The sequence below is a fragment of the Mobula birostris genome, chromosome 17 (genome assembly GCF_030028105.1).
Source record: "Mobula birostris isolate sMobBir1 chromosome 17, sMobBir1.hap1, whole genome shotgun sequence".
Lineage (NCBI taxonomy): Eukaryota > Metazoa > Chordata > Chondrichthyes > Myliobatiformes > Myliobatidae > Mobula > Mobula birostris.
In genome coordinates, this window is record NC_092386.1 from 9,343,371 (window position 1) to 9,357,783 (window position 14,413).

Below are 14,413 nucleotides of genomic sequence, written 5' to 3' on the forward strand. Positions count from 1 at the left end.
AAGGAACTAATATTTCAGATTTCTGATACTTGATGATAATTGGGACTTTGAGTTCTGATGACAGGTGATTCTCCTGAGATGCTAACTCCACACTTGCTGTCTGACCTGAGCATTTCCAGGCTTTTCAGTTTTATAAATCTGAACTCTGCATTTTCACTTCTGTTGTCTGTATTTGCTATTCTGAACCTTGCACTCCTTTTCTGTTCCATTTTTTTTGACTAAAAACTTTTAATTTCTTTTGCATTGGTTGGTTTATTGTCTGGTATTCTTTTTATTTTTTTTTTAAGGAGGAATGGAGTGATGATGATCTTGTTGATGCTCTATAAACACCCCCGGCATGCATTTTGAAATTACATGTGGAGGAGCAGATGCAGTGGTTCTCTAACTTGTGCAATCAGCTTTCAAAATAAGCACAAAGAGGATTGAGATGCATCTTTGGATGGAAGAGCCTTAAACAATGATTTGAAAGACTAACTCAAGGCTGCATATCACAATGACTTTCTGGTCTATTTTTATGAACTATTTGGAAGTCTCAACAATGCTGAAGCTTGCTTGTTTGTTGCTTTCATTCCTGGAATTTAAAGCAAAATTTGTATCTTAAATTATGAATTTACATGTTTGTCATTTATATTTCCAAGAGAAAGAATTGAAAATAAAAGCTTTATATCAGTTGATTTTGGAAATTGTCTGTAAATGAAATTGGAAATTAAAATAGTGTTGCAGAAAGTAATTTTGTAAAAGGTTAACAGGAAACTAAACCATCCAATTATCACCATAACCTCTAACATAGGACTTGTAAATTTTCTGGAACTTTTGATGTTATTCCCCTTTCAATAATCCAGTAAACTGTGTCAAGGATGTGCTGTTTGCAGCCCAAAATTACTGCCATGCTTCTGATGCCAACATAGCATACTTACTAACCTGTGTGTCATTGGAATGTGGAAGGAAACCAACACACTTATGGGGAGAATGTATAAACTCATTACAGACAGTGGTGGGAATCAAACCCTCAATCTTACAGCTGGCTGTATAGTGCTATGGTACCGTGCCACCCTATTGCAACACATATAAAAGTCGCTGGTGAACGCAGCAGGCCAGGCGGCATCTCGACGTTTCGGGCCAAGACCCTTTGTCAGGACGTTGACTGTACCTCTTCCTAGAGATGCTGCCTGGCCTGCTGCGTTCACCAGCTACTTTTATGTATGATGCTTGAAATTCCAGCATCTGCAGATTTCCTAGTGTTTGCGGTTTTAAAATAATTCATTTTTTTTTGTTTGAAAAATTCATTATCCTGTGAAACATAATGAATCAAGTTTAAAGTGTGAGGATCAGTTTTATTGGTGTGTGGAATGACTTGGAAGTGCCAAACCATCTGGCTTTCTGAATATCCAGATTGCGGAGTATAGCTTCACACCCACTTCCCCAACCCTGCCACCCACCTTATTCTAAAGCAGCCATTTTGCTTCAGTCAGCAGAAGAAAGAAAGAAGCTTTGTCTAAAATGATCTCTGCTCACTGAAAGCTGATATTTCATATTAAACAAAAATTAGTGAGTTGAAATAGCAAAAAACTAAATGTCTTGTGTTGCTAATTACCTGCATTATAACTTGTGATTTACCACAGTGGCCTTTGTCTGAATTCTTTAAATCTAACTGAAGCAAATATACAGTGAAATCAATGCTGACAGTGAAAATGTGGAGCAGGCAGAAAATGTGCTGTTTACAGAGTTTTAAGGGCTTCTGCTATAATCCACAGCTCTTATTTCCTTTGTCATCATCACATTTGTTTGGCCACACTGCAGAAGTGAAACCTGTCACAAAACAAATTTTCCAGACTAAACTTACAAATTAAATCTTGCCACAAATAAATTGACTAATTACACCTAATTTATTTGTGTGCCTGTATAAATGCATACAGTGCTATGCAGTGGCTGCCTGTAAGCAGCTTGTATGTTCTCCCCAGGGGTTTCCTCTGTCCAATGATGTACTAATTGGTAGGTTAATTGGTCATTGTAAATTGACCCATGATTAAACTTGGATTAAATTGGGGATTGCTGGACAGCATGGCTCAAAGGCCCTATGCCATGCTGTATCTCAATAAATACAAAGCCCAAAAATATACAGCCACCTCCACCTCTAGAGAAAATCTCTCTCACCCCACTGATCCCATTAAGATCTTTCCCCTCTCATTTTAACGCTGCTCCTGATTTTATAAACCTCTAAGGTCACCTCTCAACCTTCTACACAAGAGAAAATGTCCTTGTTTATTTAGTTTCTCCTGGTAACTCAACTTGAGTCACATCTTCAAATTGTTTTTTTTATTCTTTCCAGTTTAGCATCTTTCCTACATCAGGGTAACCAGAACCGGTACTCCAACTATGGCCTTACCAATGATTCGTACAGTTGTAACATGACATCCCATGCCTGTACTCGATGTCCTGACCATTCAAGGCAAGTGTCCTTCACTGTAGCACCCCACTCCAGGGCCCCATCATTTATTGTTCAAGTTATACCATTGTCTTATGAAATTGCAACACCACACATTCGTCAGATTAAGATCACTGGCCCAGTTGATCAAGATGTCATTGTAATCTTGGAGAACTTAACTGAAAATCCTTGTACAGTGATAAAACAAAAAATAGGTTGATAGTCTATAGTACATAGTTAACTCCCCTTAAGGGGCAAGTGGCAGTGGAACAAGGGAATGAGGAATGCAAGGGAAATCTACCTGCCTACTTAAGTTTTGTTGGAAACAGAAGTCTCATTTACACAATTAAAACGTGAAAGCTTAAAACTAATTACAAATTTAGTTGAAACTACATTCTCATCTTAACATTCAGATTAATTTTCTTTATGAAATTCAGTCACTGCATCTGATCCAATGTTAATGAAAAAAATTTAATGGGGTTTGAACCAATTTCAATTCAACACTTGCTTATCATTTATTGAAACAAGTCAGTGTAACAATTTTCTTTACAAAATGGTTTAATAAGTGCATGCTTTTCCAATAAATGATCAATAAATTTATTCAACTATTGAATGTGTTTATAGTTGTAAACCTGATACATACAAAGCTTTTGATTACACGACTCTGACATTTTTTTCCATTGTTGTAGTCAATCATACAGTGTAATTAAACCAATCAAAATTAGTACCACAACAAATGTTGTGATCTCTCCACATTCATTGTCAACATGTAATGAATGCTTGTTGTAGATTTTTTTTCTATAAAAAATAACCGGTCTTTAGTGAGGAATCTTGATATTTAAAAGACATTTCCAATAAACTGCAAAAGATAACCAAAGAATAAAGACGTAAGCAATCTTAACCATAAAAGTAGTCAGTCAGAAATTACATTATATTACACTGTACAGCTCATAATCCAGTTACACAACAGGTAATTGAACTAGTCTCTTCACCTTGTCAGTTGACTGGCATTCTGTACTGCAGCTCTTGATAGATGCTGGGAACTTTGGCAAATTGAAATATTAAACACCTTAAAGGTCTATTAGGTTTATGAAAGGTGACTTGTACATCAAGGCTCAACAGCGATTGATTGGTTCAGAGAAGTAAGTGCAAGAGGCGACCTGCACAAATAGCTTACTAAGTTACTGATGAAAACATCCACCAGTTTTTTTTTCTGTTGCATAGTTTGCATGGTAAAAGGAATGTTCTACACGGTGTTTTCTCAGAAGTACATCAGAAAGTGAGATTGCAGTGAGCTGTCCAATGATAGCACTGATCCATGCAGAGTTCTCCGAGAATGAAAGCTGCTACCTGTTTGATGCAGAGTAGTGGTTTTGTTTTTGTTGTAACATTTCTGTGATGGCCAGAAGTTTTTTCAGGACATGCTGTAAAAGACACCAGAGATGGAATTAGGTATAGTTACAGAATACTTGCAGCATTTGAAGAAAGCAGTTAGTCCACCTACCCTATAGCAGTTAGTGAGAGGCAATAAATACAGACTACCTGTACGTGAAACTGAGCAACAGTTTCTTTAATGCTATGTTCCTTCAGATGTTGAGGAAAAGATTCACAAATGCAGAAGAATTAAAATACTTTACAATCAGTAATTAAGCTGATAATTGATTAACAGGAGTTTCATGAGATGCCCTAAGATACACAGTCACTCTCAGATTTAAAACTGGCTGCAAAGTCCTTTTTTTTTAGCTAAAGCAATGAACTTCACTCAACCAATTATGACATTTATGCTATATCTTTGAGCTACTGCTCTGCTAATTGTTGCTCCAAGCACTTCAAGGTTATACTGAAGTGTGTTAATTTACCAATAAACACATGCCCATCATAAACAAAAGAGATTCTACAAATGCTTAAAATTTTGAGCAACACACACAACATACTGGAACTCAGCAGGTCAGGCAGCATCTGTGGAAGAGAATAAACAGTCAACATTTTGGCCCAAGACTATTCATCAGGACTGGAACAGAAGGGGGCAGAAGCCAGAGTAAGTAGGTGGGGCAGGGGAGGGAGAGAAGTACATGCTGACTGCCATGAACCTAAGCAATAATTTCTTTAATGCTGTGTGCCTTGGGACGTTGAGGGAAAGATTAACAAATGGATCAAATGTATTAGTAAAATACCTTAAGAATAACAATCCAAGTAACTAAAATCCAAATTGCTTCATAAAATACCCCAAGATACACTGAGTGACTATCAAATTCAAAGACTAGCTGCAGGGTATTTTTTTCAGCCGAAGAAAAAGGTCACGCCCATTGATGTATTAAGCAGAATCCTTGTACACCAAACACTCAACCTACTCACAGAACTAGTTTAAAAACAATGAGGTAGAAAAAACTATGCAAGACAATGATGACTGGGCAGGGCCTATCACATAGATATGACACTTTCTGACTTTGTGAGCCAATAGCATATTTGCAACATTTAATTTTTAAAAGCAGCATCTGGACGATAAAGCAGTTACCTGCTGGACTCCCCGTTCATTACTTAGGGTGCGAAGTTCATCTGAATGTGCTGCACAAACTTCATGTAAAGCTGCCAGGTTACGAGACAAATCAATTCTAAAGTGCTCTGTAGTGTCAGGAACCTCAGGGACATTCTATAGACAAAAGTTAACATCCTCATTTAAACAGCAATAGACATATTCCTTGAACACTGGAAATTTCATCTGAACAATACAACATATCCCAATAAACTAGACAACTGGGTCTTCCATATTTATTACAAACAGAACTAACTTTAGCTGATCTAGTTAAAACAATGATTGGGCAACTTCATTAGTTCTACACAGACTTTGTCACCACATTATAAGAAGAGAGGGGCAAGGGACATTTGTAAGGACATTACCAAAGCAAATGAATTATGAGAAGAGGATGACCTAGGCGCTGATGATTTTCTTAGGGGAAACGGTGCCTAAGGCGTGATGTAACTGATTAACCAAGTTTATAGTCTGTAAATTAAACCACATCAACTACATATCCAGTTCCGACCCACGTGAAGTGGATATCTAACTCCCACCATCTTTTCAGCTAATTCGATAACTTCAACAACACGTGGGTGAAAACAAAAATCAACTCCTCTAACCTTTCCATCACTAAAATTGCAACATCAGTTAAGGAAATGGGATTCATTTTTAACACAATATTGTTTGTTTTCAATACTAGCCTGTTGACCAGATTCTCCTACAAATCTGGAAAAAAAAAACAAAAATGGAGGGCTATGTGGGAGGGACGCATTAGATGATCTTGGAGTAGGTTTGACACAATTGCAATAGCCAAAGGGCCTATACTGTACTGATCTATGTTCAAACACCTGCAAACATTGTGACAAATTTTCTTCCTTCACTTTCACTATGATTGTATCAGATTGAACTTGACCACTTACAACTTTTAGAATTTAAGCATCTAATGCAGTGCCTCCATTACAATAACCATAGACTTCCAACTCCCCATCACCACCAGTTTTCAACCTAACTTTAACGATGAGGACTTGGAGAGGATGTTTCCTATAGTGGGGAGTCTATGACCTGAGGGCACTAATTCAGTAAACAAGATCACCCCTTTAGAACAGAGATGAGGACAAATTTCTTTAGCCAGTGGGTGGTTAATCTTGAATTATTTGCCAAAAATAGCTGTGGAGGCCAAGTCACTGGGAATATGTTAAAGTTAATAGGTTCTTGCTTAATCTGGGCAACAAAGGTTATGTTGAGAAAGCGTAAGAATGGGGTTGAGAGAGATAATAAATCAGTCATGACTGAAGTGTGAAGCAGACTCAATAGGCCAAATGGCCTAATTCTTCTCCTATGTCTTATGGTTTTTACAATAGATGTTTCTGAAATTCTCAACCATGTCTTCGTATTTCTAGATTGAATACTCATACAATACACCAATGTCCAATTTTACATTCTTTACTTTGATTGTATCTTATTCCACACAAATTCAACCACCCATTGGTAACTGTGCTTTATTGGGTCGTACTTTCCAAATATCTCCAACTTACAACTTTCAACAAGTTTCTACCCAATCATACCTACAATGCTCCCGATTTATTTGCTGCCTTGATGGTAACAGCTTTTCAGGATGATCCTTCGTGTTCTGTGCATTCATAATGCTTTCACCTCATTGTTAGTGGCCATGCTGTCAGCCATCTTTGCCCTTCGAGCCCAATGTTAAATCTTTATCCTTCAAGTATACCTTTGACTAAACTTTGATCATACTTAATATCCTCTGCTTTTCTTTGTATATGTTCTTTTGAAGCAAATGGCAATTCTGAACTTGATTAAATTTTCTGAATTATAAGGAGTTACTAATGAGCTTCATTGCAGAAATTACAACTGACATTTATGGAGACTACTTTTCCTCCAAATTAAGTAATCCAGATGCACTTACCCCTAACTCATCTAGAAACATAATCATTCGGTGCTTGTTGTTTTTGATGAATGGATTCACACCTTCCATGTAGGGTTCCTGTAATAAAGCAAACTTGTCAAAACGTGTCAGCATAAAAAAAATGAGTATCACGATGTATGCATGATATCTGCTCTAAACATGTAAGCAAACACTGCTCACATTCAGTCTAGACCTCTGGAATTTTTTTTCTTATAGATGCCTTGAGGCAACTTGATAATTAGCAAATGAACTATGAACATTTATCAAGGCAGATTCTTCAGAAGGATGGCATGGCAGGGTATTGGTTAGCACAATGCTTTACAGTAAGAGGACCAAGGTTCAATTCTCACCACTCCCTCTACGTTCTCTTTGTCACCGCATGGGTTTCCTCTGGGTGCTCTGGCTTCCTCCCACAGTCCAAAGACATACCAGTTGCCTATTCTAAATTGTCCCGTAATTATGCCTGGATTAAATTGGGGGCAGTGTGGCTCGAAGTGCCGGAAGGCCCTAGTCCATATTCTACCTCAATAAATAAATAAATCTTTGCCACCGAACAAGTTAACAAAAATACTAACCTGGTTCTGATTTCCTTGCTATTGTTGTGTCTATCCGCCTAAATTATTTTTAAAAATTCCCCTCATTCTATTTTATTTAGCAATACAGCACATAATAGGCCCTCTGGCACTTTGAGACGTGCTACCCAACAATCCCCTGTTTAACCCTAGCCTAATCTTGGCAGAACTTATAATGACCAATTAACTTACTAACTGGTTCATTGATGATTAGTTTCTCATCAACATGTTGATGAGAAATTAAAACTTGGGGCTTTCTCCACATCCTATTGACAATTCATGCATCAAATGTAAAGCACTTTACCACATCAACTATAATGCCTATTCTGTGACATCGTAAAAATGGACACAAGTGGGAAATTTTGACTTTGATTATAAGGGAAATAATAATTTGATGTGATGACATTTATTGAAACATTACCTACATCACTGTGGAAGAATTAAAGATGCAGCCAGCACAACAATTGCTTAATGGAGACTTGGTACAATTCAGAATTAGAATACCTTAGCTCCAAATTCCACCAGGTTTGCTAAGTTTTGAAGAGACTTTGCAACAAGTGTGAGAGTCCTTGCAGCAGTGGAGGACGGAGGATCTAAATGAGTAAGAGAAAAGTTATTTTGTAAGTAACTTTGATTTTATCACTGTTTACTAAAATTTTGTGTAATTTCTATCAAAACAATCTTGCAATCAGAAGTAATGTTTGGATTTCCAAATGTTTCCCTTTGGTGAAATTTTAGATGATGTGCACGTTTTAGAGTTGTTTGTGAGGAGACTGTTAAAGCTTTAGAGTTGCCTGCGAGGAGACTGTCCAGATCATTGCAAAAGTCAAGTCGAGAAGAAACAAAGTTATGGGTGCAGACAGGCTTCAACATCACTGAACATAGCCAGCAAGGCTAATGAACAGCAATGCTATGCTGCTGAAAGTAGAACACACAGAAAGACATAGGGGTCAGGGATCAGGAGTCAGGTCTATTAGCAAATAAAAAGCCGAAGCTGTGAACAAGTTGCATCAATTTCCAACAGCAGCCAGAGTGCAGAATGGTTCAGTATAAAGATTAGAAACGCATTCTCGAAATTAATCTCCTCTTTCTAGGTATAATTTGTGAAAGGTCCATCATTGTACAAATGTTATTTCTTGCCATAAAACTAGAACACAGACCACCACAGCACCGTACAGGCCCTTTAGCCCAGATATTTGCTGACCTATTAACCTTCTCCAACATCAGTCTAACTCTTGCTTCTCATATAGCCTTCCATTTTCTATCATCTTAGTGCCTATCTAAGAGTCTCTTATATTTCCCTAATGTATCTGGCTCTACCAAAATCCTTGGCAGTGTGTTCCACATACCCACCACTCTCAGAGCAAAAACAACAATTAAAAAAAATACCAGGGTGGGTGAGGCTGAAGACAGATGGCATACAATTAAGATGGGAAGGTAATGGGGAATTATTTGAAAGGGATGCAAGGGAAAACTTCTTTAAGAAACATGGAGAATGGTGGGTATATTGAACGAGCTGCGAAAGGCAGTTGTTTACTCCCCCAAACACTGCAGTTTTAATTACCTTTTGTGTAGTGAAAGAATTGAAGACACTGAAGTTGGTATTGAACAGATGCACATTATAGAGCAAATTGTCAGATTCGAGATTGAGAGTTTATGGGCTGACTTTTAGACATTTTATAGAATAAAGCACTACGAACTCACCCAAAATGATGTTGAACATCCGTGGATTGAGAATAGCCGGACAAATCAACCGCAAGAAAACAAATCCACTATCATAAACGGGAAAACAAACATTAAGTATAACTTGTCAAAGACACTGTTTGCCAAGAAAAAAAAATGCAAGAAGTAACAAATGAGGAACACTTTTGAGTACATCAAATAACAAGAACAAATAATGAACAAACTGTTGTGCTATTGATCTTCAAATCTCATCAACTAGTGATACTCTAATGAATGAGGTTTTAGAAACATAGAAAACCTACAGCACAATACAGGCCCTTCGGCCACAATGCTATGCTGAACATGTACTTACTTTAGAAATTACTTCCGGTTACCCATAGCCCTCTAATTTTTCTAAGTTCCATGCACCTGTCCAGAAGCCTCTTTTCTGGAGTTGAATTTGACTTTAATTCTTAGATTAGACTTTAACTGTTATTTTCTTTGCAGTTCAACAATTAATTATCTGCTTCTATTTTATATAGTTACTTACATGCAGGTTACTGGTTACTATGACTCCTAGTGGCTGTTGTATGCACATAACAGTCTATGATACCTCTTATGGTTATACCAAGTATAGTTCTGGAAACTTCTTTGTTTTGCATTAAATGAATGTTTTCTCATTGGTTAATTTGGTACTGCAGTGTTGAACAAGTGCTTTCGAACTGGTTTATTCACATCTGTTTTATGCTGGGCACCATCTTCAGTTTCTCTTCTATCACTGTCTGTTTCAAATTCTCTTTGTTCTATCAACTCTTAATAAAATGAATGTGAACCAACAAGTTTTATGCCTCATTCCTGACTTTTAAAAGAACATAGTATTTAAACACTGGAATCCCTAACTGTTCTCCAGCAGCCTTTGTGATAATCCATTTCTACTCCTGATTATCTGCAAAGCCCCTTTCTGAGACGTTTATCCAAGGAATCCCATCTTATTTAGCAGTTCATTAAATTTTTTCTCTCTAATCGTGTTGCCTGAAAAGCTTACAGGTATCAGTTCAATCCAACTGTAGAACGGTTGTCCAAGCTAGAATGCATTGTGACAGCCTTTCATCACAACACAAGTAGCTACCAAGATCAATCAAAAGGTGCCTGGTGCAGAACTTGTAACTTAGTCTAAATTCTTGCCCTAACCAAGATATACATTAATTGTAACATTTCCAAATAATTAAAAAAAAATCTGCAGTGCAAAATAGCTAAAAGAGCTGATGTAACAGAAAGCTGAAAATACTTTTATACCTGACAACTCTGGTTCTCATGGTATGATTTTGTGGCCATTTCTGTTGGACAGATTTTTGTAAACATCCATAAATAAACCTTAAAGACCTGTTAAAGTAAAATGATTTGAAATAATTTATCAGGAATTCACTAAGGAATTTCTTGCAGTTAAAATCCAACAAACCATTTGTAGGCAATTTTACATTACCTTATGATTAGGGGATTTATTACATCTTTGCATAGATTCAGAAATTATTTTGGATGCTAAGTCGAACATCATAGTAACAGTACTTTAACACACAGACTACACTGTATCAAATCACAGACTATGAAATGTAATCAGTGATGTGACAGACATATCAAATATTGACTCAATTATTCAAAAAATATGTTGCAGGAGTCACCCTAAGAAAAATCACAAAGATCGTGCCAGAGAACAATACTTCAACAGGCAACATCTTCCAGATGGTCCACAAAATGGTTTATTTCACTTCTTTTATCTCTTCTTCTTTTAAATGTGTTTAAAGAACATTTCTTCTTTGTTTTGGAGGTTTGATGGTGTGTTTTCAGGTTGATGGAGTCTTGCTGTCAGAGAAGATTCCAGGAGGTGAACGGCTTTGAGGCCAAGAAGCTTAGAGATGGGGCGCCAGCCCATGATCGACTCTATTTCATGCTGCTCTTGCTGAGTAAATTGAATTGAAGTGAATTGACTTTATTTCTTACATCCTTCACATACATGAGGAATAAAAATCTTTACGTTACATCTCCATCTAAATGTGCAATTTATAGTAATTTGCAGTAAATAGTATGTACAGCAGGACAGCCAATATAACATAGAAATACAATTGTTTCAATGTGAATTAATCAGTCTGATGTCCTGGTGGACGAAGCTGTCCCAGAGCCTGTTGGTCCTGGCTTTTATGCTGTGGTACCTTTTCCCAGATGGTAGCAGCTGGAACAGTTTATGGTTGGGATAACTCGGATCCCCAATCATCGTTCGGGCCCTTTTTACACACCTGTCTCTGTAAATGTCCTGAATAGTGGGAAGTTCACATCTACAGATGCGCTGGGCTGTCCGCACCACTCTCTGCAGAGTCCTACAGTTGAGGGAAGTACAGTTCCCCACAACAGGCAGTGATGCAGTCAGTCAGGATGCTCTCAATTGTGCCCCTGTTGAAAACCCTTAGGATTTGGGGACTCATGCCAAACTTCTTCATCTGCCGGAGGTGAAAGAGGCGCTGTTGTGTTTTTTTTCACCACACAGTCGGTACTTTACAGACCACGTGAGATCCCCAGTGATGTGTATGCCAAGGAACTTAAAGCTGTTCACCCTTTCAACCCCAGATCCATTTATGTCAATAGGGGTTAGCCTATCTCCATTCCCCCTGTAGTCCACAACCAGCTCCCTTCTTTTTGTGACTTTGAGGAGAGGTTGTTTTCTTGACACCACTGTGTCAAGGTGATGAATTCTTCTCTGTAGGCTGCCACATTATTATTTGTGATAAGGCCAATCAATGTAGTATCATCAGCAAATTTAATTAGCAGACTGGAGCTGTGGGTAGGCGACACAGTCATATAGGGAGTAAAGGAGGCAGCTTGGGACACAGCTCTGAGTGGCACGTGTGTTGAGGGTTAGAGGAGCAAAAGTGAAGGAGCCCACTCTTACCTACTGGCAACCTGACAGAAAGTCCAGGATCCAGCTGCACAAGGCAGGGTGAAGGCCAAGGTCTCTGAGTTTCTTGTCAAGCCTGGAGGGAATTATGGTGTTGAATGTTGAACTGTAGTCCAAGAACAGCGTTCTCACATAAGCATCCTTCTCCAGATAAGAGGAAGATTGAAACCTCGAGCCAAATGCAGAAGGTAAGGGAGTGTTCAGCGCTGTCTACCAGCCCCTCTTGCTCGTTGCTGCAGGAGGAAGATGTCTGCGTGTGATGGTCTCTTTCTCCCTCTCGCTGCTCGTGAGGGAAGGCCCATGTTCAAATTATCTCTCTCTGTCCTCAATGTGCTGTTAGAGGATATCAAAATTCTGGGTCTGTGGTTTGTGGATTGGACTGTAATTTCACTGGACTCTTACGATTTTGTATTTTTATATTCTGTTTTTGCTCGTTCTTTCTTGTCTTTTGCACGATTTGTTTTGTGTGTGTGGAGGGACGGGTGTTAATGTTCTTGTTTCTGTTTGTACAATTTGTTTTTCTTTTGCTTGTAGTGAGTGGGTTTATGTTTTTCTTTAAATGGGTTCCATGGTTTTCCTTGTTTTGTGGCTGTCTCAGGGTCGTATGCTGCATTCATACTTCAATAAATGAACTTCAAAGTTTTAAAGTGAACAGAAAAAATATTTCAATGATATACAGGCCAGGCATTAGAACAAACTGACTTGGAACAGCCAAATTAGATGGGCAAAATGATCAGCATAGATGTGTGGGTATGTCATTACAATGCTGTCTCTCGGGGGCCAGGGTCTGGGATATCTTGGATCAAGTCCTCAGCATTCTTAAATGAAAGAATGAACAGACAGAGGTCATGGTCCATGCAGGTACCAGTGACATGGGTAGAACAAGTGACAAGGTTCTGCGTAGGGAGTTCAGGGAGTTAGGTGTTAAGTTGAAGAACAGGACCTACAGGGTTGTGATCACAGGTTTGCTACCCATGCTACATGCTAGTGAGGCCAGAACTAGGAAGATTATATGGCTTAATATATGGCTAAGGAATTGGTGTAGAAGGGAGGGCATAAGGTTTTTGATTTTTGGGCTCACTTTCAGGGAAAGTGGGACCTTTACAGAAGGGATGGTGTGCACCTGAAATGGAGGGGGACTAAAATCCCAGCGAGAAGGTTTCTTAATGCTAGACAGTGGGGTTCACACTAAAGATGTGGGGGATGGGAATCGGAGTGCCAGAACAGTTAGTGGTGAGGTTGTGGAGGCAGATATTGGTAAGACCTCAGACAAAGTCAGGAATCAAAAGGTTGAGCATGGTGCTACAAGTTCAAAAAGGGTGAATACAGGACTGAAAGTGCTATATCTGAATGCGCACAGAATATGGAATAAGGCATATGAACTTGCAGCAGAGTTGCAGATTGGAAGATATGCTCTTGTCGACATCATGGTTGAAAGACGATAACTGGGAGCTCAATGGGAGCTCAATGCCCAAGCATTGTATCGAAAGAATTGGTAGGAAGGCAGAGGGGGCAGTGTTGCTGTTGGTATAAGAAATCAAATCATTAGAGAGGGATGACATAGGGTCAGAAGATGTTGAATCTTTGTTAATAGTGCTAAGAAACTGCAAGGGTATAAAGACCCTGATGGGGTCATATACACTTTGAGGCTGCTTAAAAGCTACGAGCACATGGTATTAAAGGAAAGATTCCAGCTTGGATAAAGCAGTGGCTGATTACCAAGAGGCAAAGAGTAGGAAAAATGGAGCCTTTTCTGACTGGCTGCTGGTGACTAGTGGGGTTCCACAGGGGTGATGGAATGGATGGCTTTGTTGCAAAGTTTGCAGACGATATGAAGATAGGTGGAAGGGCAGGTAGTTCTGAATTAAAATTTTTTTACATCCTCTCATAACATGAGGGAGTAAAAATTTATGTTGCGTCTCCGTCGCCATGTACAAGTAATAAGGAAGAGACATGTGGGAGGATGTTGCCCCAACATTTGAGGAAGTAGAGGGACTACAGAAGGATTAAGATTAGGAGAATGGGCAAAGAAATGGCATATGGAATACAGTGCTGAGAAGTGTATGGTCATGCGCTTTAGTAGAAGAATGAAAGGGTTGATTCTTTTCTAAATGGAGAAAAATACAAAAAACTGAGACGCAAAGTGATTTGGGAGTCCTTGTGCAGAATTCCCTAAAGGTTTATTTGCAGGTTGAGTTAGTAGTGAAGAAGGCAAATGCAATCTTAGCATTCATTTTAAGAGGACTAGAATATTATAGCAAGGACATAATGTTGAGACTTTAAAAAGCACTGGTGATTTTGGAGTATTGTGAGCAGTTTTGGACCCCTTTTCTTAGAAAGGTTGTGCTGAAACTGCAGAGGGCTCAAA

The 14,413-nt window shown here is 38.6% G+C and overlaps 2 protein-coding genes across 6 annotated transcripts in view; one reads left to right on the forward strand and one right to left on the reverse strand.

The window, feature by feature from the left end:
• Positions 1-11,136, forward strand: part of ccnh (cyclin H) — a 49,763-nt gene extending 38,627 nt beyond the window's left edge. For 2 of the 5 annotated variants that reach the window (XM_072281263.1, XM_072281264.1), the window contains exon 10: positions 288-3,025. In XM_072281263.1, the coding sequence (XP_072137364.1) occupies positions 288-326 (39 nt within the window). In that variant the 3' untranslated portion in view covers positions 327-3,025. Of the gene's footprint in view, positions 1-287; positions 3,026-10,770 lie in introns of those variants that run through there. The other 3 variants (XR_011889490.1, XM_072281266.1, XM_072281265.1) reach the window with 3 other exon arrangements.
• Positions 2,927-14,413, reverse strand: part of LOC140211499 (ras GTPase-activating protein 1-like) — a 122,435-nt gene continuing 110,948 nt past the window's right edge. Inside the window, exons 20-25 of the mRNA XM_072281262.1 lie at positions 10,395-10,481; positions 9,141-9,208; positions 7,941-8,029; positions 6,865-6,942; positions 4,941-5,075; positions 2,927-3,849 (exon numbers count right to left, since the gene is read on the reverse strand). Coding sequence (XP_072137363.1) covers positions 3,772-3,849; positions 4,941-5,075; positions 6,865-6,942; positions 7,941-8,029; positions 9,141-9,208; positions 10,395-10,481 — 535 coding nt within the window. The 3' untranslated portion in view covers positions 2,927-3,771. The remainder of the gene's footprint in view (positions 3,850-4,940; positions 5,076-6,864; positions 6,943-7,940; positions 8,030-9,140; positions 9,209-10,394; positions 10,482-14,413) is intronic.